The sequence below is a fragment of the Oryx dammah genome, unplaced genomic scaffold (genome assembly GCF_014754425.2).
Source record: "Oryx dammah isolate SB20612 unplaced genomic scaffold, SCBI_Odam_1.1 HiC_scaffold_29, whole genome shotgun sequence".
Taxonomy (NCBI): Eukaryota; Metazoa; Chordata; class Mammalia; order Artiodactyla; family Bovidae; genus Oryx; species Oryx dammah.
In genome coordinates this window covers 73,857,151-73,878,061 of record NW_024070213.1, presented here as the reverse complement: position 1 = coordinate 73,878,061, position 20,911 = coordinate 73,857,151, and the positions used below count along the sequence as shown (strand labels likewise).

At 41.7% G+C, this 20,911-nt stretch overlaps 1 protein-coding gene across 1 annotated transcript in view; it reads right to left on the bottom strand.

Moving 5' to 3' along the window:
- The window catches only part of MYRFL (myelin regulatory factor like), a 120,852-nt gene that overhangs the window by 60,037 nt on the left and 39,904 nt on the right, over positions 1-20,911 (bottom strand). The window contains exons 4-11 of the mRNA XM_040233940.1: positions 19,298-19,367; positions 17,450-17,555; positions 17,096-17,348; positions 15,933-16,024; positions 8,847-8,997; positions 4,516-4,711; positions 2,390-2,466; positions 467-577 (exon numbers count right to left, since the gene is read on the bottom strand). Coding sequence (XP_040089874.1) covers positions 467-577; positions 2,390-2,466; positions 4,516-4,711; positions 8,847-8,997; positions 15,933-16,024; positions 17,096-17,348; positions 17,450-17,555; positions 19,298-19,367 — 1,056 coding nt within the window. The remainder of the gene's footprint in view (positions 1-466; positions 578-2,389; positions 2,467-4,515; positions 4,712-8,846; positions 8,998-15,932; positions 16,025-17,095; positions 17,349-17,449; positions 17,556-19,297; positions 19,368-20,911) is intronic.

Sequence of the window (20,911 nt, the reverse complement as noted above, 5' to 3'; positions counted from 1 at the left end):
CTCTAAATGCAGCTGTCTCCAACATTCTTGGCACAAAGGGCCAGTTTCATGGAAGATAATTTTTCCACGAACTGGGGTGGAAGGGGCATGGTTTCAGGAAGATTCAAGTGCATCACATTTATTGTGCACTTTATTTCTATTATTGTTACATCAGCTCCACCCCAAATCATCAGGCATTAGATCTGGGTGGTTGGGGAACGCTGCAGAAGGATCACGGGGAGAATGAAAACAAGCCACCTGGAGGCTGGGCAGGAGAGGAGGCATCGCAGGGTGTGAGGATGGAAGAAGGACGATGTCTAAGGGTAAATGAAATGTGGCAACAGCAGAGTCAGGGAAGGGAGGAGAGCAGCTGAGGGAGGCCAAGGGGATCAGAGGGGGCTCTGGGGGCCCTGGGCTGTCAGGTAGCATAACCAGCTACCCGCCCCCACCCGTCCGCCTGCCCAAGGCATACACACCACGCCAGTACCTCTGGTCAGGGTTTGGCTTCCCCTTCTTTCTCATGTTATTTGCTGTGGTTTCACTGAAGTGTAACCGGCCCAGAGTTACTTTGGTGACCTGGTCAGCCAGCAGGTTAATTCTAAAGCAAACAGCAAAAATACCAAGAGACTGTAAGAGAACATAGTTCTTGATCATATCTGATTAATTATTAGGTTCTGAGGTATGTTTAGTCCCCCATTCTTATCACACTGTGGAGGACACTGATTTTTAAGACAGTACCCACAGCCTGGTCAGGAATGGCTGCCAGGGAGTTACTCTTTGCTTAGTCACTAAGTCATGTCCAACTCTTTGAAACCCCATGGATTGCAGCACACCAGGCTTCTCTGTCCTTCACAATCTCCTGGAGTTTGCTCAAATTCACATCCATTGAGTCAGAGATGCCCTCCTACCATCTCATCCTCTGTTGTCCCCTTCTCCTCCTGCCCTCAATCTTTCCCAGCATCAGGGTCTTTTCCAATAAGTCGGCTCATCGCATCAGGTGGCCAAAGTATTGGAGTTTCAGCTTTAGCGTCAGTCCTTCCAATGAATATTCAGAGTTGATTCCCTTTAGGTTTGACTGGTTTGATTTCCTGGTAGTTGAAGGGATTCTCAAGAGTCTTCTCCAGCACCACGGCTCGAAAGCATTATTTCTTCGGTGTTCAGCCTTCTTTATGGTCCAGCTCTCACATCCAAACATAGCTACTGGAAAAACCATAGCTTTAACTATATGGACCTTGGTCGGCAAAGTGATGTCTCTACTTTTTAATACGCCGTCTAGGTTTGTCATAGCTTTTCCTCCAAGGAGAAAGTGTCTTTTAATTTCATTGACTAGAAATGCTCATTCAGCAACAGTTCAAGCCCAGAGTACCTGACTCCGAAGGGTTTCTGCTCCTACACTGGGGCTCTTTGATCTCGACCACAGGAGAGAAGCCCTGTTACCTGCGTCACTGTTGCTGTAGTGCTCTCCTCCTGACAGCAGCAGTTCCTCTAGGTTCCTGGTGAACTCCTTCGCATCTCCTTCACGCATTTGCCCTCTCCTGACCTGGCTGTGGGAAGCTGCCGGCTCCTAAGGTAGACCACACACAGCCTCCCAGGGAGGGAAAACCAGAGGCACCAGGCAAGTTCAGAGCTGTCTGTACACGCTGGAGCTTCAGGCTGAGCTCACACCTGGTCTGTCCAGGCTCTAGCACCATCTTCTTCCCCAAATAGGACTGACTCAGGCTCAAATCATCCCCAACCAGTCAATCAAAAAGCAAGTCTCACTCATTTCATATGGCAAGGTCCACCATATTGTTTTGGATGATCCCAGTCCTGTGGCTTTCTTTTTTTGAAATATTATTTTCATTTATTTATTTCTTGGGCTGCACAGGATCTTAGTAGTGACATGTGGACCTAGTTTCCTGACCAGAAATTGAACCCAGGCCCCCTGCATTGGGAGCACAGGGTCTTAGCCACTGGATTACTGGGGAAGTTCCCCGCATTCTTTCTATTTTAGGGCTCATTAAGCAATCTAACAGCAGTGCTTTAAGAAACAAGATAAATGAATTATAAGCACAGCATGGATCCAGAACCTTAAAATCAATTCAATCAGTAGCATGCTGATTTAAATGAAAAATTGAAAGAAAGATCTAATTATAATCTGTCTCAGGAAACCGAAGTTGTTAGCAAGGTTGTCAGTAATAAATATTCTGTAAATAATGATGACCTGAAAGATGGGGCTTTTTATACAGATTTTTTTGCAATTATTTCAATATATCTTACCTACTTTTGTTAATAAGCATGTGTTCATAATACTAACACATTATTACTAATTTAGTTTGTATCATGGAATTCTTTTAAAATAAAATAAATTTGGCAATAGATTTTCTTCCCAAAATATGTTCACAAGAGAATTCAGAAAAGAAGTTCTTACTTAACAGGATTGAAAATCTTTTTGCTTCTGTCTGCTTGGGACTGCTCAATAGCAATTATTTGATTGGTGGCTTCTACCTATGTAGAATAACAAAAAGTAATTACTTCATAATTAATTTCTTTATTAATTAAAACATTCATTAGTAAATAATTTTCAATTACTTAAAAAGTTTCCCAAGGCATTTTGCTAAGGACTTGGCAAGAGGCACAAGTCACTGAAAGAATGTACAAGACAAGGACCCTGACCTTAAAGCAGTGTGCTATTAGAGAGAAAAGAAACAAATAGCTGAAGAGCTAAACAAAGAAAACCCAAGACAAGAGAGAACTTCAGGTAAACAGGGAGTATAGAGCAGACTATGGATCTTCCCCACCCAGGAATTGAACCAGGGTCTCCTGCGTTGCAGGAGGATTCTTTACCCACTGAGCTATCAGGAAATCCCCAAAACACAAGAGCAAGGCAGCTCAACAGCTCCATGCACTCATTCATTCATTCATTCTTTAATTTCATACATACTTGTTGAGCACCTGCTTTGAATCAGGCATTGCATTAGGCAATAGAGGTGAGAAGACAAAACTAACAGAAATCTCAGCCCTTTCAGAGCTTATTAATAAGAAATAACAATAAATAGTAAAAATAAATAAAACATAGGAAATGACATTTATTCAATAGTTGCTACAAAGTCTTCTTGTTATTAGTGAAGAGTAGCAAATGTCTGCTGGTATCTGCCCTATGACTTGTAGGTATTTGCATAGTCACTGTCTTTCCAGAAAGCAATTAGGCAACCAACATCAAGAGTTTTAATACTGATTGTATGTTCAATGTGCAATGCCTATTCTGGAATTTATTCTCATATAATAATGAATATCCCTGGATGTTCACTGCAAAAAATAATTTACAATAAATTTGTAAATAAAAATTTACCAAAAAATTTGCAATAATACAGGAATTAATATGGTATCTTGATAGAATGGAAAACCATATCATCTTTGTAAATAATATTTTATAGTCTTTAATGATACTATATAATGCTATTTCCACAACATAATATTATCTATATGAGATTAATTTTACAGGAAAAATTAAGTTATTAAATTGTGGATCCCAAGTATGAATGAATTTTATCTCTTCTTTCATACTTTTCTATTATATTCCATAATGTCCACAATGAACTCATATTACTTCCATAACCAGAAATGTATGTTTTATTATTGTGTGCTTGCTGTTTATTTTATTTTGGTTTGGTTTACATTGGTTTTATTTAAGAGTTTGGTTTGGAACAAGAGCAGCTGATGTGTTTAGCTGTGAAGTGCCACTTTGGGAAACTTGGTGCCTGAGCCCAGGTTAGTGATCAGAAAAAAATGTATGCAGATAATGGATATTCCTCACCCTAAGGAGCTGGACCTGAGGTAATAATGCAATAAATACTTGTTGGCCACTCAGAAGTCATCCTACCTGCATTCTAATCCCAGCTCTATCATTTACTATTTCGGGTGAATGGTGTGACTTTCCTGGGCCTCAGTTTCCCCTGTTAACTGGGAAAGAGGGAGCATCGACTAGATTAGTGGTTCCTTGGCTTTTTAAGTTGCAGACTTCTTTGAGAATTTGGTGAAAACTATGAACCAGTTGCATATGGGAACACACCAGCCTCAAAAAGAATAAACGAATTTCACTCAGCAAAAGAAGTCCAAGATTTATACACTAAAACCTTTAAAGCTGTAGTTTGAAGTGATGTTCTCCCAGATTCTGAATTGGCAGCTTCTATTTCCTATGTCATGAAGTATTTATTCTTAGACCCCATTCACCATGCTGTGAGGAAGCACAAGCTGTCCCACAGAGAGGTCTACATGGAGAAGAGCCCAAGGCCTCCCAGCTACAGCCCTCTTTGAGCTCCTGGCTGATGGCCAATACAGATTTACAGACACTCAAGTGAGCCATCTTGGAAACTGGATCCAGCTAATGACTCCTGAGTAGAGCCGAGCCCTGACCAAGGGGCAGATTTTTGAGTCAAACCAATGAGTGTTATTATTTTCAGTTGCTGTTTTGGGATAGATGGTTATGTAGCAACAGACAACAGGAACACTTACTAAACGTTGGCTGAATGAGATGAAACTAAATAAAAGACTTACCTTAACCCCAAAAGGTTTCAAGTAAAACATTTCTATTGGCTTTAGACCCATTTGGGTTTTGACAAATTTTGGACTTCCCCAAACTTGAATATGGATGGTGATCTGAAAATGGTTCTTCTTTTGGCAAACAAAAGCTTCATCAGCTGGCGAAAAATTAAATCCTTTGTCTGTGACGACTCGATAGCCTACATCGGGTCTAAGAAAAGTGGAAGCAAGAAACCAGCCTTACAAATATTTTCTACACATTTTCTTTCATGAACAATATTAATTATACAAACATTTTGGGAAAATACATTTTGGAAAGTATATTTTGCTATATCTGAAAAATGGGAAAGTGTTAGTCACTCAGTTGTGTCTGACTGTTCGCAGTCCCATGGACTGTAGCCCGCCAGGCTCTTCTGTCCATGGAATTCTCCAGGGAAGAATACTAGAGTGGGTTGCCACTCCCTTCTCCAGGGGATCAAACTCGGGTCTCTGTATTGCAGGCTGACTCTTTACCAACTGAGCCACCAGGGAAGCCCTCTTGCTATATTTAATCAATCAACTTTGTTAATTTTCACCAAGGAAATGAAAATGGTATTTCAGAACACAGCTGGCTGTCTCACAGCTTTTTTCCTTCATGAGAAAGAAGTACAATTCTTCCCAAATGGAATCGTTGTCTCCTCAGCCTGCCTTTTCGCTTTGTGTTTCCTAGATTTCTAACTTGACTCCACTATACAATAGAAAGACATTGCTTAGAAGTTGAGAAATTACTATATTACTCAGACATAGCAAATATCTGGGATAGAATTCATTTTTTTCCTTCTTAAGAAAAATCTCTCATTTCATCAGCATCACCACACTCAAATAGTCCCTCAGATGAATGACTACTCAGCTTCCTGGTAGTCAGATGAAAACAAAAACCAGACTGGTCAGAACTACCAGGAATAGCTTTCAACTAGATTAACCAGAGCCAGTCAAACTACTGATTGAAAACATGTTTTCACTAAAGGATGGCCATTTCCTTTTTATCCTTTTGATCTGATCATAGCACTGAATACCTACCTATGTTGTTTACTTCTGCAGAAAAAAAAATAATAGGATGACGGTGGGTTAGCTAATCAGACTCTTGCTTTATTTGTTTTATCAAATCATGTTCAAGAGCTATACTTCACATATATGGACGTGCTAACTTGCTGCAGTAGTGTCCGACTCTTTGCAGCTCTCTGGACTGTAGCTCGCCAGGCTCTTCTGTCCGTGGAATTCCCCAGGCAAGAATAGTGGAGTGGGTTGCTATGCCCTCCACCAGGGGATCTTCCCAACCCAGGGATCATATCCACATCTCTTATGTCCCACAGGTGGGTTCTTTACCATTAGCACCACCTGGGAAGTCCTTGTGTATTATACGCTTGATTAAATACTTTTTAATGTTAATAAAAATAAAACCTATTAAACATGCAAGATTATCAAGTAGAAAAGAGAACATAAATGGTGAAAATTTTGGTAATTTTTTCTGTGTGTGTTGTAGATATGAAACATAATTTTGAATGCATCAAGTTTCCTAAATGTTCCTCAGGAAAAGAGCGCCTTCCTAGAACAACACACAGAGAAGGCGGTTCTTCCTGCTCTGCTAGCTCTCTGCTACTATGTGGGTCTTCGCTTCCTGGGATCTCAGTTTGGATGGCTGCCATTTAATGAACAACACAGACTTTCTAAATTTTTTTCTAATTTCAGTGACAGAAATATGAATGGGTCTCTTGGGGAAAGAGTATTCATGTTCTTGGCAAGCTAAGCACCTCACCAATGGATCAAGTCACTAGGTCACTGATTACCCTCAAAGTCTTCCCAGGTGGCACAGTGGTAAAGAGTCTGCCTGCCAGTGCAGGAGACTCCGGAGGCGAGTGCTCTGTCCCTGGGTCGGGAAGGTCCCCTGGAGGAGGAGGTGGCAACTCACTCCAGTATTCTGGCCCAGAAAACTCCATGGACAGAGGGGGCTCATGGCATCGCGAAGAGTCAGACAGGACTGAGTGACTGAACAGGAGCATGAACTGATCCAAGGCCCCACAGTCACAGCGCCCTCCAGCAGCAACGGGAAAATCCACTGAAAGAAGGGTGTGATAAAAGCAAGTATTTTAAGGCATCTGGGACTTTATACTGACTCAGGTTTCTGTAATTTGCTTGTCAAAAGGCTAGATGGATTGAATGGTATAGATTTTACTACAGAGGGTAGTAAGAACAGTTTTGATTAAGAAAAAAAAAAGGAAATATTTTTGTGTGTGATCTTCTATGTTTCACTGTTAAAAACTCTGAAGAAAAAAGGTAAGATTTGCAGCTCAGGTATGAGCATTAGCCTGAAACTTAAAGACAGCTGTAAGCAGACACTATATCAACCCATAAAAATTATGCAGTTGAAGAGTATTCTGAATTTTTAAAAAATGTCTGATTATAAAAATTATGCTATTTACCTAAGAGTAGTGATTCTGCTTTTGATATCAAAAGTTAATTATAAAATCAATTAAACTGGCCTTTTTAAAGGTCTTTAACACAAGTTGTAAATATCATTCAAAAAATGTAATAAAATTTTAATCCCCTAACTTTATAACTTTCAGGTTATTTAGAACTATTCTGCTTTTATAACGAGTTAGATCTACTAATCTAAGCAGGGGCAAGTGATTTTCCATCTCAGCGATGTGAGTAGTGAATTTAAGACTTCCTGAGTTCTAGTCCAGATGAATATTGCCTATCTTTTTTGCTTAAGAAAAGTGAATTATGGCTAAGCATTCAAAATAAATCTGCCTCTACATCTTTGAGTTGATACTATTCATGTATCTTTTTTTTTTTTCCCCAGATCAGTGAAGCATAGATTGACTGCTCAGATAAACTTAAAAAAACCTACCAAGTAAGAAAAGAGATAACAGTTACCTTGAAAACTTGATCAACTCAGATACATTACAAACTAGGAAGCATTACAGGTTTTGATTAAAATACTGTGCTTATGGTGACAGTTTCATGCCTGGGTACTCATACATAAGATACTATATGGAACAACTCCCCCCAGACCATTAAATGAAGTCTGACTCAAAACCAGGACCTTTGGATCCTTCTTTTCTTTTTCTATTGCACACAGCGGCAAAGATACAAGTTGCGACATTTCAGTGATACATCTAGCAACTTGCTTGTTTTTGTCTCCTGTTAAACACATTGAGTCCCAAAGTCTAACTCCTCAGATTTTAAGGAGAAGATTTCTTCCTTCTAGTTCATCCAACATAAAATTCCAAGTGATAAGTTTTGCTCTTAAAAAACTGTTTGGATTAACATATATACACTACTGACACTATGTATAAAATAGACAACTAATGAGAACGTACTGTATAGCACAGGGAACTCTAGTCAATGCTCTGCGGTGACCTAAATGGGAAGGAAATCCAAAGAGGGATATATGGATAAGAATAGCTGATTTACCTTGCTGTATAGTTGAAACTATAAGCAACTATACTCCAATAAAAATATAAAAAATAAAAAATTATTTGGAATTTGAAAAATACCTTGAAGACCCTCAAGTTTGTAGCCCAGCATTTCTCATTTCATATTATATTTATTAATTGAAAATCATATTCTTTACCCATTAACACACTTTAGTGTTTCAAGAAGGCATTTACAATCAGTGAAAATTCTAGAAGAGCTGGCTAAGTAAATTATATCCTAAGGAATAAAGAGAAGGCTTAAAAGATCTTTAAGAGCAATAGTGCATAAGTCTACATTTATTTCTTGAAACTATAATGTCATAAGAATAGGATGAAAATTTTCTAGTTTAAGAATATTTTGTATGGTTTGATTTCAGTCTCTTAATATAAAGCCACCCTCAGCTATGATCACTACAGGCTATATTGACAATAAACTAACAGTACTGAATTGCCACATTGATGCTGGGGGAGCTAACAATTTAATATGCCCCCCAAAATAATTCTATGAAATTTTTAATTGGCTGCAGGATTAAATATTAGTGATTTGGGAAATCTCCATTTTCCAGCTTTTAGTTTAAACTGGGCATTTGATCTCAGAAAGATTCTCTCTTCCTCCATCAGTTAGTGGGTAAATTATGAGTTAGAATTACAAACCTGGATTCTTGAAGACCAAAACTCATGTCCCAACTGTTTATTGTTAAAATGAAAAACATAAGGAGCAAGACACAATTTCTCACTGACAAATTCCATTTGATCAGAGGTTAGCATCAAAGCCCAAATACTTGGATTTAGTCTTGAGAGTTAGCACTGCCTTGCTCCCCAGCCAACCATAGGGTTAGCCCTGCCTTGCTCTCCAGTCAACCACAGGGGTTCCCTAAGGCCACTTACAGTTTTTCATATTGACTGTTTAATAAGCTATGCCAAGGAACACTTCGGTATGGCTGCCACTTCAAAGCAGGAGAGGGCTGGTCCACAAGCATCATGTTCTGTCTCTCACTGTCCAGGTCTTGCACTTCGATGCTGTGACTCCTCCCTGTCACTGCAAAGAAATTGGTATGTTAGATCTTCCCTCAGAGGCTGTTTTTCCTAGACTCCAGACAACTGCACGGAGCAAATGCATAGTCCACGTATGAGGCAGAGTGACCTGTGGGGATGACAAGTGTTGGGAAGCATGGGGCATGTGGCTAGGTTTGTTTCCTCATCTGTAAATTGAGCAGCTTGGGTCAGTGATTCTAAAGTGCCAAGATGAGCACTTGTTGCCCTCAGTGTCTATCTACTCTATTTCCGATATGGCATCTCTTCATTCCCAGTCTGTCTGGTTCTAGTGAATCCCATTTCCAGCCCGAAGAGGTGCAGTTTGAGTGAAGTCCATTCCCAGCCTGAAGAGGGTAGGGAACCCAGGCTTAATCAATAAAACTACAGCGTTCACTATTTGCATCAGTAATTGTACGTACATGGCCTAATTCAATCCAAGAAACGTGGGTCTCTGTGCTTTGGGGTAGATAGGTTCAAAGATGCTGACTCTTTTCCATGAGGTTTGAATCTAAGACACATCCCCCAAAACTGCTGGCACCATTTTGGGACAAGAGAGAAAAGCCTGTCTGGAAATGAACAGGCACAGCAGAAGGTAAAGTTGAGAATGAACACACCCAGTCCCAAGGGCATAGTTTGAGTTCTGACAGCCAGTACTAAATCTTGGGTTACAGGAGCCAATAAAGCCCCTCATTTTGATTTTTTGTTTGGTTGCTGCTTCAGGTAGTTTGAGGGTTTGTTTTTAAATTGGTTTTGTCCTTTGCTTCTTTCTTTTTGCTCTTTACAACCAATACATTCTAATTTTTACAGGTCCCTTGTGACACCAAGATTCTGTGGTCTAGCTTTTTTAAGTTATTTATTCGCTTAGTATCTTACTTCCTTCAATTGCAAAACAGGAATTAAAACAAGTGTCCTGCCCGTCTTGCAACAACACACAAGCAGAATATCATAACACAAGTGAAAGCATTTTTAGAAGCTAATACTAAAACCAAGATAAATTAGCAGAGAATACTTTGTTAGAAGTTAGTATTAACTATATGAAACTGCTTCTTTTGTACATCAAAAATGATCCAATAACAGCAATTTCTCATATGTAAGTTTCTAGTTTTGCATAATCTTTGCAAATTGTCTAATTTGAGTATGCCTCCAAAACTTATGATTCAACCACAGAAAAATTTTATGCAGATCCTATTAAGATGTTTGCTGTTTCCCTTTTCTGTGAGCTCCCTACCATCACTCATGCCTCATACCAGGAGTGAAAGGGAAATAGTGTGTGTACATAAAAACTGGTGATGGCTATAAGCAACAAGTCAGGATATAACACCACCTTCTATACAACGTGCACTTAGCCCACTCACTGTTCTTTCTTTATACCTTTATTGATGACTTCTTAAATAAATACCAGAGCTACTTCAGTTTGCTTTGCATCCCAAATGTCCCAGAAACTTTTTCATGAGATATCACTATTATATGTCACCTAAGCAGAACATCTATTTTTTGAGTTCTGTATACAACCATTTCTGAAAAGGATTTTCTCAAAATCCTGAAAAACTTTTTCCCAGCTAAGAATACATAAGGTCATCAATCCTCAGAATTCTTCACGTCCTCACTCCTCCAAAAGTTAACTTTTCAAAACTTTTCAAAACAAACAAAAAACCTTCTGTGGTTCTCCTGTTCATACCAAGTTCAAAGAAAGGGAGAAACTAGTTCTTCCATCTTTCCTTTCTCCCTCCTGCAGTGGAGAGAGGATAAAGGAAGTTCAGGAGCTTGGAGTTTGGAACCATATGGAACTGGGTTTGAATCACAACTCTACATTTTACTGGCCAATTAGGAAGCGGTCTAACATCTCTAGGCTTCAGTTGCTTCACCCGCAAAATGTGAGGAACAGTATGATGCCTCCCAGAACTGCTGAAGGAATTCAGTGAGTCATGTCTGCAAGTGTATGCCATCGTGTCTGCCACCGTGTCTGCCTCCAGAGAGAGTTTAAACAACGGTGCCTTTGGTTAGTATTAGCAGCGCTGTCCTTATCACATGTACCAGTTTTTCTCAGGTGACTCAGTTATTCCTAAGAAGTTTTAGCAAATACTTCTTTCTTGGCCTCCATGGTAACTCTGATGTGAAATCATGTTGCGGGCCTGCGTGAATACCTAACTCAGACCCTTTCCTACTCAAGTGTGGCAGTAAGGTGGCAGGGGAAGCAGTCAAAGGTCAGCTCTACCCCTCTGGGTGCTGACAGGGAGGGTAGGCAGGGGGCAAGGGGTTCTTTACTACTAGTGCCACCCAGGAAGCCCTTACTGAAGTATAATATTCATGAAAAAGAGTGCACAGGTCATTAGTACACAGTTTGATACTTTTTAATAAAATGAGTTATACTGGGTAACTACCTCTAGATCAAGAAATAGGATACTTTTTCAGCACTCTAAAAGACACGCTCATGCTCTCTCCTGGTTACTACTTTCTCTTGCTCAAGAATAATCACTATTCTGATCTGATACCATAGAGTTTATAGAAATTGTGTAATATATGTGCTCTTATGTATTGCTTATGTGATCATTCGTCATTGTTGCAAATGATAGTAGTTTGTTCGTTTTTCTTGCTGTTTAGTAGTCCATTTGTGGCTATTATAACTAATGCTGGTGTGAATGTCTGTGGGGACTGTCTGTTATGGGCATTTGTATATACTTCTGTTCAGTGTATTCCTAGAAGGGGAATCACTGGACCATTGGATATGTTTCAGTAGATGTAGCCCAGTCCTCTTGCCTGGAAAATCCCATGGATGGAGGAGCCTGGTGGGCTGCAGTCCATGGGGTCGCTGAGAGTTGGACACAACTCAGTGACTTCACTTTCACTTTTCACTTTCATGCATTGGAGAAGGAAATGGCAACCCACTCCAGTGTTCTTGCCTGGAGAATCCCAGGGACGGCGGAGCCTGGTGGGCTGCCGTCTATGGGGTCACACAGAATTGGACACGACTGAAGCGACTTAGCAGCAGCAGCAGCAGCCAAAGAGATTTATAAAGTGACTACAAGGTAAGGATTCTTAACCCCATTTAACAAATGTAGAAATTGGGGTTCAAAGGCCCAAAACACTTGTTCAGTGTCACAGCTGTTACCTGGAACAGATGGATTCAAAACTTCTCTTCATGCTGCATTGAGGAAGTCTTGAGAAATGTAACAGAAGAGAGAAGCGGACGTGTGAAGGCAGCAAAGTCTCAACTTTTGGGAGAAAACTCACAGCTTGCATCTGAATGTCTCTCAAAATATTTTCTCATGTTACTTTTTTCCGCTGTGCCGCATGTGGGGCCTTAGTTTCCCCATCAAACCTGCGCCCCTGCAGCAGAAGTGCAGTCTCCGCCCCTGGAGCACCAGGGAGTCCCTCTATTACTTTAAAAAAACTCTGGGTGGAGTAGAAATTATGATTCTCGTGTGACAACCAAGAAAGTCAGGCTTGAAAAGCCCATGACTCCGGCAGACACGAGACAGGCACTTTTCCTGATTCTATACTGGAAATTCTTTCTCTGTGGACTAATGACCATGAGTCTGCAGTTAAAAAACACTCATGCATTTGAAGTTTAAACCATATAGGGCCATGAGCTCTCTTATATTTAGAATTTTCATCAGACAGGACCAGGAATCCTCTCATATTCGGGGTCCAGACCATGTGGGCCAGGAACCAGCTGGTAGAAGCCTGCCCAACACCTACTCTCTCTCTAAGCAAGTTTTTACATCTGCCTCCAGCAACCCAGTAATTCTACATTGTGGACCCAATAAATGGGCATCTTGGAACCCTTGACCAACATGAACTGCTGAGAAGAAATTCACCAGAAAAACCTTACTGATTGATTTAGGACATCTTCCCCCATCAAAAATCCTGCCTATAAAACTAGCTCCTCCTACCATTCCCCATATGCCATTTCTCCAGGACCTTTGTAAAACTCTTGGTCTCTGCAACAACAAATATGAGTTCCCCAGTGGAAGACTTCTGCTGAAAGCATAGCATTTGGATTAAGTGGGTTTTTTTTAAAAATTCCCCTGGGAACCTGCTCATTTTCATTCTGGAATTGCTATCTGGCGCCAATTATCTTTAGAAGGCTTTTCAGGGACCTTTGAATAGGATTTAAATAAGGAATGCAAGATTTCTGATATGCTGGGACATTTCAGTTACTTCTTTATGACTGTTCTCTAGAGAGAGTGACACATCAATGGCCTCCCTAGGGACAGGCTGCAGACCATCATCACAGGATGGAGCTTACTTCTGAAATGGACAGGATAATTTGAGTAGCAATCTAGCTTATGAGAAAGCTCTTGGAAGGTTTGGGTGACTTACTCAAAGTACTCTCAGTGAGCTGGTGCATCTGTGGGAGACTGAACAGATGGTCCCCTCATCTGGCTAGAAATTTACTCAGCTTTTGTGTTTAAGAAGCATAAATAAGCAGCAGGCAGTATGCAAGGATCCTTGAAGAAATTAGAGTAACCATGCATAGGAAGGTAGATGGAGAGCTCTATATTATTCAGAAACAAGGCTTTAATTAGCGTTCTGTGTTTCTAAGGTTGAATAAGAAAAATCAAGGCAGCTGCTGGCCATGATGGGACCATGCAAAAGACAAGAAGGCAGTAGAGGTTTGGTTTATATGATGGCTGGATGCCCGGGGCAGTACTACCACAGCATGTCCGGGGAGTGATGATGTGTGGGACTTGGCCAAGTGAAGTCATCATCCAGCGAAGGACTCCCACAGCCCGTGATGGAGCTGAGGCCAGATGTCCCTAAACAAACCATCAGGCTCTACGGGACTCAGAGGCCCAATTCTCATCACGTGGCTGTGAAAGGCAAAGGCAGCAGTTTTCTCACCTGAGCAGGCGAGAAGGCCACGGGCACCTCCTGTCTGGGCAGCATAAACCTCTGGAGTGCGGGGACAAGAGTTGCAGGGGAGCCTTAAGAGGAAAATCTTGGGCTTCTGGCCAAACCGATGAGTAGGAATAAAAGAGCCGTGATTTGGTATCCTGAGCTGGGGGCACTGTTCATGCTGCCTACGTTAGCTATTTACAGTGGGTAGTAAGATTGGCATGGAATAGTGTCCTTTCTCCTAATAAGTGTCATAGCATTTACTCCAGAAATTCAGAAGTTCAAGGCTTCAGGCTCAAAAACTTCAGTTTGTTCTCAATTTGATCAGGTCCCTAAGCTCAAAACATGATGCGCCACGTGATATACAAGACAAAGAATGAGGTGGGCTGACCACTTGGGCATCATACAACCTGGTGCAGCCAAGAAATTAAGAGACGCTGACTCCTTGGAAGAAAAGTTATGACCAACCTAGAGAGCATATTCAAAAGCAGAGACATTACTTTGCCGACTAAGGTCCGTCTAGTCAAGGCCATGGTTTTTCCAGTAGTCATGTATGGATGTCAGAGTTGGACTGTGAAGAAGGCTGAGCGCCGAAGAATTGATGCTTTTGAACTGTGGTGTTGGGGAAGACTCTTGAGAGTCCCTTGGACTACAAGGAGATCCAACCAGTCCATTCTGAAGGAGATCAAGCCTGGGATTTCTTTGGAAGGAATGATGCTGAAGCTGAAACTCCAGTACACTGGCCACCTCATGAAAAGAGTTGACTCATTGGAAAAGACTTTGATGTTGGGAGGGATTGGGGGCAGGAGGAGAAGGGGACGACAGAGGATGAGATGGCTGGATGGCATCACTGACTCGATGGACGTGAATCTGAGTGAACTCTGGGAGTTGGTGATGGACAGGGAGGCCTGGCATGCTGCGATTCATGGGGTCGCAAAGAGTTGGACCCGACTGAGCGACTGAGCTGAACTGAAAAGACTTATGGCAAAACCAGTACAGAATTGTAAAGTAAAATAAAAAATAAAAATAAATAAATAAATAAAATGGTTTTTGTTGTTGTTTTAGTAGCTCAGTCATGTCCAACTCTTTTGCAACCCCCATGGACTGTAGCCCTCCAGGCTCCTCTGTCCATGGGATTTCCCAAGCAAGAATACTGGAATGGGTTGCCATGCCCTTCTCCAGGGGATTTTACAAAATGTCAAAGATCTACTGGGCATCTGCTAATTGGAAGCAAGTGCTAAGGAAGCTCAACTCTCTACCTTCTTGCTCCCCTGAAGAAATCCTCTCAAGTCCTGCTTCTCCCAGTAATGTCCTTTCCATGAGCCAGCAGCAGCAGCACCGCCCAGGAGCTTGTTAGGAATGCAGAATTTCAGCCCACACCTCACACGCACTGAACCCGGGCATCTGCATGTTACTAAGATCCCTGTTGTTTGCGTGCATGTCTGTGTTGAGGAGGATTCCACTGAGCGAAGCACTGAGCACACCAGTAGGCTCTGCAGGCGCTGCCACACTGCACGGCCTCCCCAGGCCTAGAGCCCAGGTCCCCCAAGACACAGCTGCCCCCAAAACTGAAAGGACCAGCATTTCATCTCTGCCAGAGAGAGACAGTGGCATCTTTTCCCAGGAGCACCTGTATGACCCCACCTAAGACTGCATGAAACATTACATCAAGAAGGAAAAAATAGGATTTCCCCGGCGGCTCAGTGTTAAAGAATCCGCCTGCCAATTCCGGAGACACAGGTTCTATCCCTGGTCCAGGAAGATCCCACATGCCGTGGAGCAATTAAGCCCGTGCGCCACAACTGCTAAACCCGTGCTCTAGAGCCCAGGAGCCACAAGTACTGAAGGCCAAGCACTCCGGAGCCTGTGCTCTGTAACAGGAGAGGCCCCTGCTCACCACGACTAGAGAAAAGGCCGCATAGCCACGAAGACCCAGCACAGCCAAAATGTAAATACATAAATAGAATTATGACGATGGAAGAAATAAACTCCCAGAGCATATCATCGCCCTTCTATGAGAGAGAAAGCGGTTTTTAGGGCTACTCCAAGGCTGGAAAAGTCCCTTATTTAATGGCAGCAAGGGGCCCCGGGTTGGCTCACCGGGTCTGGAGTGGTGGGTCCACACGTGACAGTCCCCGGAGTCCTCCAGCACCTGTGTGCACTTTCTCTTCTTGGTTGGTGGCAATGAGACTCTAGAACCAAGAACCCAAAATAAGGTTAGGATTTTTCTTTGCTCTCCATGTCATGTTAAATCAAATTAAATTTCCCAGGACTCTGCTCTTGACCTTCCTAATTCTAGTTAAAATTTCTTGCATCCTACTTGTCTGTAATACTGGGTTGATACATGGAGTGGATGGAGCAAGCTCCTATTCATGAGCTCTACTAGTCTGAACTTAATTTTCCATTATCCAATGGGTCTGGGATTCCTGTATTTGAAAAAATAAACAGACAACATTTCCAAAGGCAGAAACCAAGACAGAAGACAGAAGATACTTAAAATTTATGTGTACATTTTACACCTGAAATTGTTTTTCACGTGGAATTTTGTCACAATGTTTGATGGCCGTTACTCTTTTGATCATCCTCTAGATCCAGAGGAAGGAATGGAAGAGAGGGAAGGAGGAATGGAAGGGAACGAGGAAGAAAGAATATTGATTGATACGTGAATACTGATTGAAAGACAATTGACACATGAGTTTCAGAGAGCTTTCACAAATTACTTGAGTGGTCTAGCTGAGGCTTCAAATGCAAAGAGTGCTTTCTCATTCACCCAGAATTATCCCTCTACATTTCTGACATTTTGACTTTCCATCATACTTGGGTTCAGTGGGTTGTTATTTAAAAACTCATCTAAAGCCAAGGGTACTGGGTATCTGATATGTGTCTCAACACTGCCATCTTCTGGAAAGGACTATACAGTTCATCCTACCAGCACTGGGGAGAGGGGCTGGCTGGACTTTCAAAACTAAGTATCTACAAACATCAACATGAATCAGCCATAGGTATACATATGTCCCCTCCCTCTTGAACCTCCCTCTACCTTCCTCCCCATCCCACCCCTCTAGGTTGTTACACAGTCCCGGTTTGAGTTCCCTGAGTCATACAGCAAATTCTATCTACTTTACATATGGTAATGTAAGAAATCAACACAATTCTGTAAAGCAATTATCCTTCAATTAAAAAATAAATAAATTTTCAAAAATTAATTTAAAAATAATTAAAAAAAGAAGACAAACAAGTAAACTAAGTATCTAGCCCTTTACCCAGGACTGTGGCACAGAGGCTGCTGATGGTAAGAACAACCAATTCCCCCAGACACAGACTGGTCCAGGGGGCTCATGAGGTGACTGGCTTCTGGGTAGCAGTTGTGAAAGGCGCTGTGGGGATGGCCAGAGCTGCTCATTTCAGACGAGCTGTGCGACTGGTGTGCAGGCAGAATCCCAGCTGCATTTGCTGAATGGAGGAGGGCAACTGGTGTCCCCGGGGCTGTAGGTGTCAGAGTCGGACAGCACGCACCTGGGGGAACACACAGGTGAGGGAGGCCTCTCTTTCCCACCACACAGGGCCCAAGAGAAGAGAAGTTCAAGACTTGTGAGAGGGAGGTGTGTCACACTCACCTTTGACCTGTGGAGGAGAGCAGGAATCTGATGCAGAATAGGGTGGGGTCTCTGGGAGCTGGCCTTGCCTGAGGATGAGAGACAGACATTGCTTTTTTGTTGTAACCTATTTCATCATTATAGTTTTGTCACAAACTGATAGTGTGTGCAGCAGCCCCCAGGGAGGGTTCTAGGTGCTCCTGGGGGCTAAAGCCCACCAGACCACGCCCAGCGTCTTGTTGACTGGGCTTCAAGTCAAGCAGACCTGGGTTTGAATCCCAGCTCTTCCACTTCCTAGCTGTGTATCCATGAACAAGTACTTACGCTCTCCAGGCCTCCATTTCCTCACCTACAAAGTGGGAATAATCATGACGCCTCTTCAGAGCATCACAGTGAAAATTAAATGAGATACTGTGTATAAAGCCCATAACATACACACCAAACACAATGAGTACTCAATAAAGTTTAATTAACATTAGCGTTGCTTCTTGACATTCTCAAAGCACTTATACCAGAGAGATGGTTGGGCCAAAGCAGTATAAAATATCACTACTAAAGCCCTGGCTTCCCATCTGTGTTCTGGGGAATCCTAAAGGTCTTGGAAGGAGTTCAGGTGTTTTATAAAAGAAAAATTGTAAATACCTGGAGGGGAAAAAATTACAGCTTTTTTCTGTTTTATATATTAAGGTGCAAGTAAAATTTTATTTTTTAAAAAAATGAGTACCACCACTAAAAAAAAGTGTGAAAATTTCTGTTTAAAAAAACAATTCTACATATGTATACTTCTGTATACCCACTGTTGTATGGCAGAAACCATACAACAGTTGTAAAGCAATTATGCTCCAATTTTTTAAAAAATGTTATTACAAGATAATGTGTATAAAAAAGTAAAAAAACCACAAACCTATCTTTTATGTTCAAAAAGTTTCTTATGGCTCTGATTCTAAGTGATGTATAAGCACCACCATCTTCCACCTGACTCCCCTGCTGGAGAGTAAACTATCCTGTTTTTCTTGGTTAAGATTTCAACCTCATGCAATAAAGAGAGAAGTGAAAGTTGCTCAGTCGTGTCCGACAATTTGTTACCCCATGGACTATACAGTCCACAGAATTCTCCAGGCCAGAATACTGGAGTGGGTAGATGTTCCCTTGTCCAGGGGAATACAGAGAGAAGCCTGTCTTTATAAAGGTAATATAGAAAAAATATAGAAAAGCTACATTTTCTCCTCAAGTTGGTCCTTTATAGTTTATTCATTTTTATTAATCAGAGAACATACATTATCCCTCCTCCCAAAGCTCCACCCAAATGGAAGTAAAAAGGAATAAAGAAGCACAAACATAAAAGGACATAGAGTCCATGAGTAACGACCACAACCGACCATATTCCAGTAACAGTGTGGCAGACAGAAGTAGGATAGATGGTAACTGAATTAGCAGAAGGGAAAAGCAAAAACAAGACTGCCTGGGGATGGCAGAGGGGATGTAGGAGCCAACAAGACTTTTCCAAGTTGAATATAACTCCAGAAAAGCCCAAAACACTGATGTCACCAGCAGCCTCTGAACCCAGGGATAGGGTGGAGCTAAAAGTGAAAAAACTGGGACTTCTCTGGTGGTCCAGTGGTTATGAATCTGAAGGTTCCCCGTCCCTGGTAGGGGAGCTAAGATCCCACATGTCTCAGGGCAGCTAAGCCCACGTGCCACAATTCAAGAGCCCTCATGCCATGCTATGTGCCACAGCTAAGATCCTATGCAGTCAAATAAATGTATAAAAATATGAAAAATAAAAGTGAAATAAGTGATTGAAAGTTTAAATAAGGAATAGCTGGACCCTTAGATCAGCTTCCCCAACCTGTATAGCTTGGCAACTACCTCCACCTCCCCAACAGATATTGGAAAGATTTTTATTCTCCAGAGAAACAGATCCCGGGTGATTGCAGAGCTTTGGGACCAAAAATGGAAGGACTCATTAAAAGTCTAAATGCTGAAAGGTGAGACCCTTCTTAATCTTGGCTTTGCAAGCAACCAAGCTGATTTCCCACAGTAAGAAGATTGCTTCCTAAAATTCAGTGTCCTCAGGACAGGAGACGGGGGAATGAGATTTGGAATTGAAAAGAAATAAAACGGCCAATCCCTGCCTGATCACTCATTCTTTAAGAATAGTGGTTTGCCAAATAACTTCTTAAACAGGAAAAAGCACTAAAAGACCAGACATTTTTCAGAGAACCTTAACCATTGAAGACAGACAGATAACTAGATTCAAAAGGAATGCAAAAGAATCACAAAGTTCTTCTACATCTGATAAGACTGGTAAGCTCCGACCAGACTTGACCCTCCCAAAGATAAAAATATCAACTCTGGAAAATTTTATATATATATAGTTGTTTTTCAGTTGCTTAGTTGTGTCTGACTCTTTGTGACCCCATGGACTGCAACATGCCAGGCTTTCCTGTTCTTCACCATCTCCTGGAGCTTGCTCAAACTCATGTCCGTTGAGTAGATGATGCCATCCAACCATCTTATCCTCTGTTGTCCCCTTCTCCTCCTGCCCTTAATCTTTCCCAGCATCAGGGTTTTTTCCAAGGAGTCATCTCTTCGCATTAGGTGGCCAAAGTATTGGAGCTTCAGCTTCAGCATCACTCCTTCCAATGAGTATTCAGGGTTGATTTCCTTTAGGATTGACTGGTTTGATCTACTTGCAGTCCAAAGGACTCTCGACTCCTTTCCAGCATTGCAATTTGAAAGCATCAGTTCTTTAGCACTCAGCCTTCTTTATCATCTTTTTTATGGTCCAACTCTCACATCTGTACATGACTACTAGAAAAACCATAGCTTTGACTCTGGAGCCTGGTGGGCTACAGTCCAGAGGGTCACAAAGAGTCAGACACAACTGAGCAACTTTGCACACACTCATGCATATACCTGAAAATACTGAAAAACAGACAAAAGGAAGAAGATCTTGGAGGAGTTCTGAAACTTAGAAGAAAGTAATGGCATAGGGTGAGTTGTCTATTTACAGCTTTCAGCCTTAGGGCCAATTGAATAGGGCTAAAACGCCAATGTGTATTAGTTGCCAGGTTTCTCTGTCCATGGATTTTCCTGGGAAGAATCCTGGAGTGGGTTGCCATTTCTTTCTCCAGGGGATCTACCTGACCCAAGGATCAAAACCCAGTCTGCCACAATGCAGGCAGATTCTTTACTGTCTGAGCCACCAAAACTCCAATAGAAACCCACAGTCTTTCAAGACTGAAGAATCAGAGAACAGAGCTGGGGGCAAACATAGCTACTGAAACTGAAAGGGAAATCTTGGGAAAGAGGGATACAGAGAGGGGAAACCCTAAATTCTGAGTAAAAACCCTCATCAAATGTGTGGCTGAACCATGAGCCATCAACATGTCTTACAGAGGAATAAAAGTAGAAGAGATTTTTTAAAAGACAAATAATAAAGTGGCAGAATTAAATGTAACATCAATAATTGCATTAAAG